The sequence below is a fragment of the Rhinolophus sinicus genome, chromosome 18, assembly GCF_057876585.1.
Source record: "Rhinolophus sinicus isolate RSI-liver-muscle chromosome 18, RSI-T2T, whole genome shotgun sequence".
Taxonomy (NCBI): Eukaryota; Metazoa; Chordata; class Mammalia; order Chiroptera; family Rhinolophidae; genus Rhinolophus; species Rhinolophus sinicus.
Window position 1 is genome coordinate 36,280,923 of NC_142518.1, and position 15,637 is coordinate 36,296,559.

Genomic DNA, 15,637 nt, shown 5'->3' on the forward strand with positions numbered 1-15,637 from the left:
CAGCCATCTGCTTTAACCAGCCCAACACGGGATTCCAATGCAACTGAAAGATTCGCACCAGTTTACACGCAATTTTCCTTTCCAACGCCACCTTCTTTTTGCATTACCCTGTGTCTCACATTTCAAGCAGACTGCTGACTCTCCCTGAAAAAGCCATGCGGGCCATTGCTTTCCTGCCTTTCCAACCTGCTGCCTCTTAAAATCCATTTCTTCCAAGCCCCGTTTGAAGGTTACCCCCTTTGTGAAGATGGCCCTGGGCCTCTCTCTCCTCTGCATTTATTCCATTCGTCTTTTGTGCAATTTACCTCCCTCTCTTTGGAGAAAATTAGAGCTTTATATACCTGTCTCCTCCCAGTACACTGCGAGCTATACCTGTCTCCTCCCAGTACACTGCGAGCTCCTTGAAGGAGGCTGGTTTCTGTATCTTCCACACCCTAGAACTGTGGCTTACAGAAAGAGGATGTTCAATAAACGTTTGTCAGGGTGAAAGAAAATCATGGCAGGCTGTGCATTTAAGGGCAGATGAAGTGAGTACTAGAGTGCGATTGCTTTGCTGAGCAGCGCCCGTTGGTGTGATCTCAGTATGACTCTCTGAGGTCCCCAAGAACTGCTGTGTGACAGTAAAGGGTGGCTACTCACTTTGCTTCTTGTACAGCTTCTCCCCATCCCCACACAGGACAGAGGTAACTAATTTTAAGGGTCACAGTAGCCTTTTGCGTCACCATTTCCTCCCTCTGCTCTGCAGAGATGCTCTAACTTGGGTCTCATTGATCAAATCTGACGCTCACCACCTGTCACTTAACCATCTACTCATGCTGACTGCTCTCTCCACATATTGTCCTTTGTTTGTCCCCCTGTAAGGGTGAAATTCGGTAAATCTACAACGCAGTTAGACTCAGCTAGTTTGCAGTCTGACTCACTGCATAGCTCGATATCTAGCCACTTGTAGTTAGATTTAGCTAGCCTGTTTCCCCGAAAATAAGACCTAGCCAGACAACCAGCTCCAATGCGTGTTCTGGAGCGGGTCTTATATTACAATTTTTGCTCCAAAAGACGCATTAGAGCTGATTGTCCGGCTAGGTCTTATTTTTGGGGAAACACGGTAGTTTGCAATTAGATCCACCCTGATATTCAGCTGTTTTCTCTTTGTTTCTCCCCTCACTGATTGAAAAACTCTGTTTTGTTCCCTTTCCTAAGTCGACACATACCTCGTTAAATCTATTTAATCAGCAGAATCCTAATCTGGAAAGCACAATTTCTTAGTCCTCAGGCGACCGGACATGGGAAGCAGTTTTGCAACCCCCTTGCCGTTTTTACTGGTAACACATAAAGCCCCAGGCCACAATGGGATGGCCGAGTCTGAGTCCTGAGTCCGGAGATAACATTATCTTAAAAACAGACCAGACCCCAGGAAGCCATGTCAGCCCTCGGACCTGCCTGACCAACTCCCCCTTTCCTTTCTTCTTATGTGCCTGTAAAACCTTCTGCCTGTTCTAGGAACAGGAAGATGGCCTTTGGACAGGAGTCTGCCATCCTCCCAGATGCCGGCATTCTGAATAAACCTGCTTGTCTTTCCACCAACCTTGTCTCTCAATTTTTAACTGTTTCAAGTGGCAGGCAGGCGGACTTTGCATGGTACCACCCTCAGTGACCTTGCACACTTCTCAGCTTTATAGTGGAGAGGGGGCATCTGGGAGACAGTGTAAATCAGCAGAACTATCACAGCTGTTATTTTCCGGTTTGGGTTCATCTTTCTTATGAGAGTGTATTTTACTTCTTTTGCTCCGTAGGAAGTTAGAGCTGGGAGGGACCTCAACGAATCAGCTCAATTTCATTATTTTACAAGTGAGGATATTGCAGGTGGGGGTTGTTGAGTGATGTGGCCCGTGTTCTTTCTCATTAAAGACCTATTTTCTTTCTAATTTCAGGTCTGGAGCCCTTCTGAAAGATTGAGAGTTATGAATATCTACTAGAAAACAATTAAGTTCTTTAAATACTTATATAGCTCCAGGTCCCTTGAGTGGTAGAGATGAAATAAAGATGTAAATATTTTAGGGGAGAACACAGACATCTGGTAGTATGGTTTGCAAAATCAATATTAAGTCAGTTATACATGTACAACATCTGTCTACTCAGCACTGCAGAGGCTACAAAAGAACCAGAAACTTGAATTTTTCTCTTTTTATGAACCATATCAATATTTCAATCATACTTACACTGTCTGCTGAATAAAACTCATTTTCTTGACATTTATACTTGTTTTACCTGAAAACATCATCATGTGTTGAAAATTCCAGCCAATCTTATGCCTTCTGCCCAAGTTGAGGAAGAAGGAGAGTGGGTAGATATGTGCAGCTCTCCCCAGGAAGATGGCAACCTGAGCACCACGTGGAGGTTAAGGACCCAACGGGTTTCCAGAATGGCACTGTCACACAACCTCTGGATGAGCAGAGAACTTCAGGAATGCCGTGATACCTTGTTATGATCAGGAGAGTTGCACAAAGAAGCCAGGCTATCTAGTTTCCCTCTAAACAAGTCTCAGCAACAAGTGGGATTCAACTGGCCAACTTTCCTAGCCTCCTGGCTCACAAAGATCATTTCTAGCCTGTTCAATACAGCATTGTAACTTCTTGATTTAATTAAACTAGTATGACCAAGTCTCCAATCTATCTAAAAATGAGTCCAGAAATAAGCTAAGGTACCATGGCAGGGGTGCCGAGCTGAGAGAAGCAAACAGTGTATTGGGCTCTACTGGGGGGGGGGGGAATCACAAGAAGTGAAAATTACTAGCCTGAGTCAAAATATACAGAGAAAGTTTGCTGGGTAAACTCATAAGCTTCAGTGGGAAGTAAACATCAGGGGCAAGAATGACCAGGAAGATTCTACAAATAAGATGTGGGGAAACTTAAAATATTCCTAACACTAAGACACATTCATATTTCTTACAAGAATCAACCTGGGAAGATTTCTCTAAGTGGCTAAAATGTCTTTTTGAGATACAAGCAATGGAAAAGGAAGAGTGTGGAAGAGGAACTCCACTGTGGAAACCAAAGAATTCAGGGAAACTGGTCATTCGTCACTTGCTGTATTTAGAACAGAGCCCAACAGAGAGCCCCACACTGCACTAGTCACAGAAGGAAAGTACTGTGGGAGCCAGGGGAACAGAGAGCTTCCGTTTCGGCAAAGCACCAGCTGCAGGAACGGCAGCTGTTTCAGACAGAAGCAAGGGCAGAACTATCTTCTGCCTTCTCCGGGGTAAAGCACTGACTGCAATTTTCTTCTTTTATCTTTCTCTTTTGTATTGTTTTTAACAGAAGGAAACAGGAAGTGGTATAAAGCCCTTTCTATCCTAGAAGCCATGCCGTGGGAAGTCCTCAGGGGTAAGCGGCCTTCAGTATTCACAGGGGACATGACTGGCACTCCTCCATGGCCCTCATCTGTAAAAAAGGGCTGAACTCTCATTATCTCTCACAGGATGCCGTGCTAGGAATACAAATCAAAATGACATGCAAGATCTTTCTTAATCAAGAATAAAAACACTGATTCCCCCAGACTTTTAGTTATTCGTCTGTTGAGTGTGTCAATCCAAGAAATGAGCCCCGGTCGAAGCAGATAACATACATGGAAGGATTCCGTCATGGCACCAGGCCACCATCTCTACCTAGCTGCTTGGTGAGTATCAGTTATTCCTGCACAAGAAAGGAAAAACCCAGAAGAGAAAAACTCTCCTTTTTTTTTTTTTTTTTTGCCAGCATCCCAAGACCTAAGAATAGCCATGAGGTCTCGTATTCTGAAATCCAGGCTGAGCTGGATTGCTATAGTTCCAAAGTCCAGAAAAGTTCATTTTAACGAAAACAATAGGATCTGAGGCCAAGTGTACAAAACCCTCAGCTTTCAAGCTAGGCATTTACATCCCTCCTCACTTGAGAGAGGCCAGCACCCAAAACTGTCTCTGCCAAAAACTGCACTCCCAATGGGACTAAATCAAGGAACCAAGTATTTTTCCATTTTATCTTTTCTTCCTCTCCTTTTTCCTTTTTTTTGGTGGGGGAGAGGAAGGGGGAAGAGTCTTTTTCAGCATGATCTGTTAAGCTCAGGTAAAGGCATGCTTACTGCCTGCAGGCGTCTCTGGGTGGTCAGGAAGGGCTGCCCATACTGGTGTGCAGTTGAGAGCAAGAGTAACAGAACCTTCAGGTCTTCCAAATGAGGAACCTCCTGGATTGGAATTCATGTGGCAATGAAATAACAATAATTCTGGGGACTGACATGGTTGCTGACTTTTAGATCTGCTAAGAAGGGCGCTTTACAAAACAAACTACCACTTGCCAAGCACCCGTATAAAAGAAAGGCCACCTTACACAGAAAATGCAAAAAGGACACCCTCAGAATCAATACCAGTCCTTTAAACCAAATACATTTAGCTTCATGAACCACTTACACCTTTTTCGCATCACAAAAACACCATGAACTCACGCTGGCTCACGGTCTCCCACCCCAAACAGAAATTATTATTATAGCTTCCTCAACACTGGTTGCCTCTCTGTGTAGAAAACGGTGGAACCAAAAAAGGATACAAAAGCTCCAATGATGAAAACAGGGCTGAAAACATGCTTCTGGAAGGTAAACAGCGCCAGGCCCATGTAGGAGAAGATGAAGTTCTCTGCCAGGAAGTGTAACACCTCAAAGAGCTGCACAGAAAGGGAAAAGGAAGTCATAAACCCTACAGGTCCCCTCCCTTATATTCACAAGTAACTCATGAGGAACAAGGTCTCTTGCTCACCTGCTTCGTTCGACTTCTTGATTCCACTGACAAGTTGTTGTAGGTGTAATGAGCTTGTGTGATTCCACAGAAAAGGACAGCTACAACACCTGGCACAAGAGTTTTTTGGGTTTTTTTAAATCAATGGAATAAAAAGCAGCAGGAAAAAGCCCTGCTGAAACAAAATATTAAAGTAGGCAAGCCCAGCATATCCAAGTTCCTGAGTATTTGAGAATTTTCTATTACTGAAAGCTCCCTCTTCCCCTATAACTCTTTCTTTCTTTTTTTTAGTTAAAGTTTATTGGGGTGACGATGGTTAGTAAAGTTACATAGGTTTCAGGTGTACAATTCTGTATTACATCATCTATAAATCCCATTGTGTGTTCACCACCCAGAGCCAGTTCTCCTTCCATCACCATATATTTGATCCCCTTTACCCACATCTACCATCCCCTCCTCCTTTACCCTCTGGTAACCACTAAACTACTGTCTGTGTCTGTGAGTTTTTGTTTCTTCATTTGTTTCTCTTGTTATTTTGTTGTTTTCAGTTTTGTATAGCACATATCAATGAAATCATATGGTTCTTGACCTTTTCTGTATGACTTATTTTGCTCAGCATAATAATCTCAAGATCCATCCATGTTGTTGCAAATGGCACTATTTCATCTTTTCTTATGGCAGAATAGTATTCCATTGTGTATATATAATTCTTATCAACCAACTTTTCCTTCTCCCAACCCTGCCTTCCCTCAAAGCCAAGGTCCTCGACTTCCTCCTTCACTCCAGTTTTAAGGGCATTCTCTCCCCTCCTCTAAACTCCTACTGAATTACCATATACTGGCATACACTTCTGTCATATTCCTCTCTGTTCTTAGAACGAATGAGTTTAATTTCAAACCAATGCTTTATAGTTTTGCATGGTCTAGGGCTTCAGATAAAATGAATCCAGAGTACTACTTCATTTATCCAAGCTCAAATGATCTAGATTTCTGGTTAGTGGTAACCATTCTGTTGTACAAGACAATTGACACACCTAGAACTTTGCCTATATATTTACAGATAATTGTCAAGTTTTAAGGAAGTGGGGCATTTTATAATGCTGCATGTAAACGCAGGTTGCAATATTTTGAAAAGACGATAAAAGGGCTTCCTTACTACCTGAATTATGCACAGTAATTATATTTGCATTTTCTAATGGGAAAATTAAGTGATTTTTTGTTTTTGTAATGAGAGAATGTGAGGAAATAAAACCACATGATCACTCATACTAATAATATATGAAACTGGCACCATAAAAACATGGTATTGAAAAACAATAATTAAACAGATCAGAGACAAAACAAGGAATAACTGTGTCCCCACTCGTCTGAGTAGATACAAAATTACTTTAAAAGGACACATTTTTGCTTGTTAATGCTACTGTTTGTAAACTAATGTATCACTCTAGGGGAGGATACAAATAAAATGGTAATATATTCAGAAACCTTTGCAGCTAAACATCTACTTATAGTTAGAATGAGTACTCAAAGTTTGAAACAGTAAACTTTATCCTTTAAAAATATGTATCTTTGAGAAACTAAACCATTCATGGGGCAGAACACCAGCCTTGCTCAGCAGTCCTCCACATGGACACTCGGTGAGCAGTTAATCAACTCCATGCAGCTGCTATTTAAGAATTCGCCCCTCCCGTCAAGCTCCTACAGCCCCCATCACAGTGAGGGGAAGAGTGACCCAAGGGTAGAGATAACCCACCTGTAAACCCACAGGCTTCCGCCAAGAGGAACGTGCTCCAGGACATCAGGAAGAAGAGTGCTGTCTCCAGCAGGGGAAAGCAGTGCAGCTTGGTAAACTTGGTCACGTCAGCCCCTGTCAAGGAACTTGTCTCCAGGAACAACCACATCCTATTAGCCCAGGACCGCCACCCTAAGGGCCACCCTTTCCCTTCAACTCTTCTTTTGGGGCCCCAAGGCTGCTGCTTGGTTTTTAAAGTAATAAAAACTAAGTTTCTGAGGAGAATAGAGGTTGCCAAGGGCTGGGAAAGGGGGATATTGTTTAATGGGTACACAGTTTCTGTTTGGGATGATGAAAAAGTTCTGGAAAGAGATAATGGGGATGATTACACAACACTGTGGTTGTACCTAATGCCACTGAATTGTACACTTAAAAATGGTTACAAGGGCAAATTTTATGATTGAGATATAGATATATACATATACATAGCCAAAAAAATGTATACACATTTTAAGAAAGGAAAAAAACTATTAATTTCTATCGATAGCAAAAGATGAATACATGTCACATTTGACTTCTGCAATGACAAGAGGTGTTCAAAGTGGTTACCATCAGCATCCAGACACTTCTGATTATGGTGAACTACTGCTTGAGCAACGTTGACCAAAATGTCCACTTGTATACATTATTTTGGCACCCCCGGTATATATACATATATAACTCCACAATTTTAAAATATGAATAATGTCAAATACTCAAAACCATCAAATTGGTATGCTCCAAATGGGTGAATTATACAAGTATGTGAATTTTATCTCCATAAAGCTGTTTTTAAAAATTAAGCTTTCTAAAGAAACTAGAAATGGGTTTTCTGTGCTCCTTGCAATACCCGTGGTTCTGACAGGCACAGTCTTGGCCTGAAGTGTGACTGGCAGGTTAGTTCTGGCAGTGCTTGGAATGCCTCAGGCAGGCCTGGGAAGACAAGGTGGTAAGACCTTGACCTCTGTGGGCCACCATGGCATGGCTCCACAGCAAGTGCCTAATGAAGGTGAGAAAGAAAGAAATGCGCAACTCCAGGGGCAACTACAAGGTACAGGTATCACCTTTTGGGACCAGAGATTCCCCTTCAAACACTGCCATTCCACAGCGGGCCAGCATGGAATCATCACATGAGCGGTTTCACTGACCCATACAAGTTCCCAGGCATCAGAAGGGCCTCTGCGAAGAAAGCAGTCTAAATCTGTGCAGTCCAATATGGTAGCTACTAGCCAAATGTGGCTACTGAACTCTTAAAATGTAGCTAGTCCAAATTAAGATATGCTGTAAGAGCAAAATCTGCACCATTTTTCAAAGATTAGTACAAAATTGCATTCAGTGGCACTTAGATCATTGCTGTCCAATACAAATGTACTGGGAGTCACAAGTGTGAGCCACATCATTTCAGTCTGCAATCAATATACAAATTATTGACAAACTTTATACAAATTGTTAATGGTATTTTATACATTTGATTTTTGTACTAGTCTTTGAAAAATGGTGCAGATTTTGCTCTTACAGCACATCTCGATTTGGACTCAGCATACTTGTGGAGAGGTTGCCCACTCATTCCACACTTTGCTTTTGTGTTGGTTGTCTGGTTGGTTACTTTTAAACTAAGTATTATGCAGCTCGCTTAAGGAAGACCACCACACAGTAATTCCTACTGATGGCCCCCCAGCTAGGTAGGGCCCCATATGGCCCAGAACAGCTGAGAGCAGCAGCAAGCTTGGGGCTAATATAGTTCCTAGTCTGCTTCCTCCCGGCCTCCTTTGAGGTGGTCCCTGATTCCTAGCCTCCTCCTAGCTTTTCACCTCTTTTCATCCCCCTAAAACTGATGCTTCCCCGACCTCTCATCTCCAACCAGTTCATAGGAGGGAGAGAAAATGTAAAAGTGTGGGCAGAGCTAAGCCTAGAGTAGCATTCCCAAACATTTTCTCAGACCCTTAGCTAGGCACTCGACTGTCTGTCATGTTTCACCAAAGGAACACTTCAGGAGCCCCCAAGCCCCAGTGGGACAATTCATTTAAGATTAATTTCTGAAAGGAAGAACTGAGAACTTTCTTTTTTGCAAGTGGAATGTCATATAATCATACCCAGGCAGGGGCAGAAACTACAAAAAGGATATTAGAGCAGTCACAACACCAGTCACAGCTCCCATGGTAAAAGAGCCACTAAATATACCTAGAAAAATGCCAACTGACTTAAAAAAGGCAGCAGCATCAAAGGCGTGAGTGTTTAGCCCCGCTGGCTGGTAGGCAACAATAGACCTGTAGTTTAAAAAGAAGAGAAAGTTTTAAAAGATTACTGATTTTGCACCTTAGTACCTAAAACTACCGGCAAACATAGGTATCTACACTTCGCCAACCACTCCCCACAGTGTATTCATTTAACTTAATCTGCAGTCACCATGTTATGCTGGTTACCAGCATTCTGACCCCTACCAACAGGACAAAGCAAAATAACTTTATCAATAAAATTGAAAAACCTCATTTAGAAAAACACCCAATTCAATATTTGACACTTTTAACATGGGCCTCTGAATTTAGCCCAGAGCATTCGGGAAGCCAGGGTCTCTCTTCCGGGGCAGAAATATTGTTCCTTACGATGATAGCACAATGGCAACAGCATCATTTAGCACGCTTTCTCCAAACAGAAGTGCATAAAGGTCCACATCTGCATGCAACTCATTAAATATCGCCAGTACAGTCACTAAAAAAAGAGCCAAAAGCACAAAATTAGTTTCAGTTTCTGACCTTAAGCCATTGATAACAAATTTATAGAGGCAATTCCTATCTTTAGCAGGACTGGGTGGTGTGGGAGACAGTCAGGGAATCAAAGACAGGTTGTCTGTCTATGGCAGAAACAAAAATGGCAATCTTCCTAATCTGAATAAGCTGTGAGACAATGCTTGATTCTAATAACACTGCACTGAAATACTGCACTTTCCACTGTAACCCCACCACACTTTGAAAACACCTGTATTACAGAACTTTTAAAAATAATCACAATTAATGTGATTTGGCTCCAAGGGTGGCTTGCGATCTCTTGGAAGGCAGACATCCTATTTTATTGATTGCTGTACTCCCAGAACCCAGCAGAGGGTCAGGGCACAGAGAAAGGTTTATGAAATAATGAAAACATTCATTTTTGACAAACTATACATAATTACACTGCTCATACATTCCACATTTCTTAGGTATTTAAAAATCAGCTAGTCTCCAGACCAGCAGTTCTCAAACTTTTGGCCTCAGGGCTCCTTTACACTCTAAAAAATTACTGAGGCCCCGAAAGAGCTTTAGTTTTATAGACTATAGCTATCAATATTTCCTGTATTAAATAAAACAGAAAAAAATAAACATTTATTCATTTAAAATTACTAATAAACCCATTATATGTTAACATAAAACACTTAAATGAAAAATAATTATATTTTCTAAAACACAAAAAAATTAGTGAGAGCCATTGTTTTACATTTTTTCAAATCTCTTTAACATCTGGATTAAGGAAAGGCAGACGGTTCTCATCTCTGTTTCTGCATTGGATTAACATAGTCAGTATCACACGTTATGCAGCCTCTAGAAAACCCCACTTGACTGTACACTTGTTAAAGAATGAAAGTAAAAATGACAAATAATGTATTGCTATTATTATTAAATCAGTTTGACCTTATGGACCCCCAAAATGGTTTTGGAGTTTCTCAACCTCGGCTCCACTGACATTTGGGGCCAGAAAATTCTTTGTTGTAGGGGGCTGTCCTGTGCATTGAAGGATACTTAGCAGTATCCCTGGCCTCTACCCACAAGATACTCCCCACCCCAATTGTGACACTGAAAATGGCTCCAGACATTGACAAATGTCTCTTGGGGAGTAAAATCACCCCCCAGGTAAGAACCACAGCTCTAGATATATACACACAGGCAGGGTTCGCTCTCAGTATTCACACCTAACCCTTAGGTTGGTGCAAAAGTAATTGCGGTTTTTGCACGTTTTTAACCTTTTAAACCGCAATTACTTTTGCACCAACCTAATACTCTCTTCTACGTACTTTGTTTCTACCATTAGGCCCTTAAAAACTAAAAACTCACTCCCCCAGCTTTCCTTACACTGAGTGCCACTTCTTCCTGCCTGGAAGAGGGTGGAGAGGCTGGACGCAGTGCGGTCATCTTGCCTCCAAAGAGCAACTAATGTGTGTCGGAAATGCAAGAGTAGTGCCCTGGAAAGACCAGGCGCCTGGACGCCTGATTGTAGCAGGAGCCATGGCATCAGCTGGGGAGTGTTAGCCAAGACAAACAGCTATTTGTTTAAGCTGGTACTGCCAGGTTTTTCTGTTATTTGTAGCCAAAAGCATTACTAATTGATACAATTAGAACTAAACCAAATAAATATTCAGCTAAATGGGTTATAAGCCAACCACTCTTGTAACCATCATCCAGTTCAAGAAATAGAACTTTGCCCGCTTCCCTGGAACTCCACCCCCTATGTTCTATCCCAATCTCAAACCCCTTCCTTCACTCAATACTAACCACTAACCTGATTTCATAGTAATCGCTTCCTTGCATTTCCTTACAGTTTGATTACCCAATGTATATTCCTTGACATTATCATCTGGTTTTGCCCATTTTAAAATGTTTCTCCCCACTCCCCACTCCAGGCGTCTCTAAAAATTATTTTTTAAATACTTTTTTACATCTCTTCTACTCCACGGGTTTCCCCTCCATTCCTTTCTATTGGCTCTCTTTTCATAATGCCCTATTGTTTAGTCCTCTCATTTCTAAATTTTCCAATACTGATGTATACAGTTTTTTCATAACTTTTATTATTTTAGAAATTTCCTTTAGCTTCTGTTGGAATATTAATAAAATTTTGTTGTCTGCCTTGAGACCCTATTTTTCTGGTATGACTTCATTATCTGTAACTTCATTATTCAGCAGGATTAACTTCATTTTTTCTTACAATATGTTTGCATGAAGTCCAACCTCAATCCATTTCTGATCCTCATATTAAGTGAGGTGACCAGGGGTAGAAGACCAAGAAAAGATTTCCTAGTTTTGTGGCTCTAGGGCTCCCTCTTCTGGTTTTACACTGAAGTATTAAAAACATGGCCCCTGGGTATAGCCACCTCCCCAACACTCTCTGAGATCTACTTCCTCTGGTCTCCTCCTCCACCAGTACCGTGTTTCCCCGAAAATAAGACCTAGCCAGACAATCAGTTCTAATGTGTCTTTTGGAGCAAAAATTAATATAAGACCTGGTATTATTTTATATATTATATTATATTACATTACATTATATTATATTATAAAGACTCGGTCTTATAGTGAAATAAGACCGGGTCTTATATTAATTTTTGCTCCAAAAGACGCATTAGAGCTGATTGCCCGGCTAGGTCTTATTTTCAGGGAAACACAGTACCTGAGCTTTCTTTCTCCTTTAACCCCTCATCAATCAAGGTCCATGGTCCTAGCAGTTCATTTTTAAGGAGTGATTTCCAGAGAGATCTTCACTGGGTATGTTCTGCAGGCCCCGGTCATGCTAGCAGCCTCACACCTCCTCCAGTCACCTTGTCCGCACTCCAATTGGAGCCTGTAAAGCACCTCTTAGTTTTAACTGTTGTTACCTGATATGCCTATGAAGTTCTTTACTCCCAGTGGGGCCCCTCCTATTGTATGGCTATTGTGGGAAATTTATGGTTCCCTGACAGTCAAAATGATCAGAGCCCCCTCTTCTCCCCTCCGCTTTCCTCCTGCACAACTGCTGTTCCCATCCATAAGTGTCACTGCTGCTGGTGGTTTGACCCCACCAGCTGATAGTTGGGATTCATGGGGATACTCGTCAGCCAGTGCATCTGTTTTTTCTTTTGCTGTCTTGCTTTTTCTACTTTTGTTAGGGATTAAGGGAGACTCCAAAACTACACTACCCTCATCATGCCTTCCTTTTCAAAACGGATAATTCATTTATTGAGGGTAAACAAAGAATAATTTGGATTTGAAAAATGTCGACTATATCATGAGGCTGCTCTAGATAATTATAAATCTAGGCTGCTATAAAATTACTACTCTAAGCATTCAGATGCGAACCAGACATTAACAGGGGGCATCACCAGCAGCTTTAGTTCCTAAAGGACATGTCATCTTCATAACTCAAAACAAAATGTCAATCTCTTTCCTCCACCCTTAAATACAGTGTATCAGGTTCCACAACAGGAACAATCTTTAGGGATTAGGCTTTAAAAAGTTCTTATTTTCTGGATATTTATTACATGGACAATATTTGGGCTCCTTAGAATAAAACTTGTAATGGCTAATTTTATGTGTCAACTTGACTGGGCCGCGGGGTGCCCAGATATTTGGTTAAACATTATTCTGGTGTGTCTGTGAGGTTCTGGTTGAGACTGACATTTGAATCAGTAGAGTGAGTAAAGCAAATTGCCTTCCCCAATGTGGGTGGGACTCATCCAGTCTGTTAAAGGCTTGACTAGAACAAAAAGGTAGAGTAAGGGAGAACTCACTCTCTCTGCCTGGCTGTCTTTGAGCTGGGACATCAGTCTCCCTATACCTTTGGATTTAGAGCAGAACTACACCATTGCCTTTCCTGGTTCTCAGGACTTTGGACTGCCAATCTTGGGACTTCTCAGCCTCCATAATCACATGAGACAATTCCTTATAATCTCAATCTCTCTTCTTTCTCTCTGTCTCTCTGTCTCTTTCTCTCTCTCTCTTCTTCCCTCCTTTCCTCCCTCCCTCTCTCCCTCTACACACACACACACACACACACACACACACACACACACACACACACCCTCCTATTTGTTCTGTTTCTCTGAAGAACCCTAACACAAACCTTTAGTATTTTATCATTACAGTTGACCATTAAACAATGTCGAGGTTAGAGGTGACCCCCTGCACAACCAAAAATCCATGGATAATTTTTGACTCCCCAAAAACTTAGCTGTCCCTCAGGATCTGTGGGGGATTTGTTCCAGGATCCCCCGCAGATACCAAAATCCACAGATGGTCAAGTCCCCTATATAAAATGGCATAGATCAGTGCATAGAGTTGGACTTCCTGATCCACAGACCCCAACCTCAGATTGAAAACAATACAGGTATTTATTGAAAAAAAATTTATGTATAAGTGGACCCACGTAGTTCAAACCTGTGTTGGTCAAAGGTCAACTGTATATGACACAAGAATTGTCTTGTTTTTAGACCAATGTTGAAGAAAAATTAACAATGATAATAAAAACAATTACTAAGGATTTACCACAAAGCAGGCACTATACTAAACATTTTATAATCTCATTTAGTCCTCATCAAAGCCTAGGTGGGTAGCACTACCATTTACCCCAACTCAGAGATGAGAAAACAGACCCGGGTGGGGGAGGAGGGGCTGCTTTCTGCTGCACTATCAAAATTACTAAAATCTCAGTGGTTGAACCCAAGAGAAGTTTTATGTGTTACTCATACAGCATGTCCACTGGTGGTTGGCACTGGAGGCCTCTGTTCACATCAGTCACTCAGAGACTCACAATTGCTAGAGGCTAATCTCCATAAACAGAGCACAGAGCTGGCAGTCCAGGAGACCTGGGTCCCAGGACGTTATCAGTCAGGGTCCGGGCAGGAAACAGATGGCATCCTCAAATTGAGCAATTTGAGGAGTGTTTAATAAAGGGGTATTTATAGAAGTGTGGGCAGAGTATGGGAAAGCCACAAGGGACAGGGCAGTACTTGAGGCTGAAAAGGGAGAGCTTTTATACCATCCCTATGCCTATGCCCAAAGGGTCCAGGGAAGGAGTTATTGACAGAACCAGGAGCTGTGTGGAGAGGGTCGCCTGACAGGAGCTGTGACCTTTGATCAAGGAACACAGCCAACCCACAGGGACCCTGCATCTCCACCCTCCTTCTAGTCTCCCACAGGTGCTCCTCCATGAACATATCCAATGGGAAAGGAGAAGGCAAAGGAATCTCTGAAAGCTTCCATCCAAGTCAGCCTCCCGGCATGGAGAGGACAGTGGAGAAAGGTGGCGAGTAAATCTGGAGGGGCAAACAGAAGCATCCAACATAGCTAACAACTGAATATGACAACTTAGCACACAGCAAAGTCTAAAGATTTTAGTAAAGTGAGGGTTTGAGCTACATGATTTTCAAAAGTTCTTCTGACTTTTAAACACTGTTCTCCTAAAATACTACTAACCAATAGTAAAAAAAATATGTGCAGTTAACTGATTTATCCATGACAGTGAAGGCCAACTTGCATGATTAACAATAACAGTTAACAGTTAAACAACACTGGTCTGAATTTGGCTGCTCTGAATTTTGATTTCTCATTCTTCCTGCCCATCACATTATAAAACAGGGCAGGAATTCTGCCATGCCCCTCCTGAGCAAGGCTGTGCCTGATCAAAATGAGGAATACAGATGATGACACCCGGAAGGTGATGGGAGGATGACGGACTGGGTAAGTGGCTTCTACAGGTGGGGAGTAAACAGACTGCTCCCCCACAGTAGGAGAGAACCGGGTCACAACAGCTATTTCCAACTGGACATGGACCAAGAAATTACAATGACTGACTGAAGACCACTGGTACAGGTATCTAAAAAGCAGTGGGAAAAATAAAATAGCAGATAGGGGAAGAAGGAAAAATCAAGAACCTGAATTTGTTCATACAACTAACTTTTCCGGAACACTTCATCTGTGTACTAAAGAGCACCTAGACACTTGTGAACACTCAGTACAAAGCGGCAAGTGTTGTTGTGCACGAAACAGATGCGACTCAAGAGCTGTGGGAGCAAGTAACTGAAGGAGTGAGGGAAGGATAACTAGGCAGATGGCCGATTTGAACTAAATCTCAAAGGACAAGCCAAAGACTGACCAGCCTGGGTTATGCAACTAGAGAATGATTCTTTGACAACACAGATCACAGATTTTGAAACTTGTGAGTAGACCTGATTGGTTCGAGGGGTATAAAAGTGACAGAATTAAAATGAGAGAAGTCATTTCATAATGGTTCACAGGAAGGAATAGTACTCATTTTCTCTGGTAGCTGCCTAGGAATGCATTACAGGTTGGAAATTTCATTTTCTCTCCTGAATTGTGGATCCATCTAAAG

The 15,637-nt window shown here is 42.0% G+C and overlaps 1 protein-coding gene across 3 annotated transcripts in view; it reads right to left on the reverse strand.

Moving 5' to 3' along the window:
• SLC9A7 (solute carrier family 9 member A7) overlaps positions 1 to 15,637 on the reverse strand; it is a 151,250-nt gene that overhangs the window by 51,891 nt on the left and 83,722 nt on the right. For all 3 annotated transcript variants that reach the window (XM_088794886.1, XM_019717411.3, XM_019717412.3), the window contains exons 6-11: positions 9,133 to 9,238; positions 8,655 to 8,796; positions 6,512 to 6,617; positions 4,781 to 4,869; positions 4,575 to 4,688; positions 2,266 to 2,377 (exon numbers count right to left, since the gene is read on the reverse strand). In XM_088794886.1, coding sequence (XP_088651012.1) covers positions 2,266 to 2,377; positions 4,575 to 4,688; positions 4,781 to 4,869; positions 6,512 to 6,617; positions 8,655 to 8,796; positions 9,133 to 9,238 — 669 coding nt within the window. The remainder of the gene's footprint in view (positions 1 to 2,265; positions 2,378 to 4,574; positions 4,689 to 4,780; positions 4,870 to 6,511; positions 6,618 to 8,654; positions 8,797 to 9,132; positions 9,239 to 15,637) is intronic.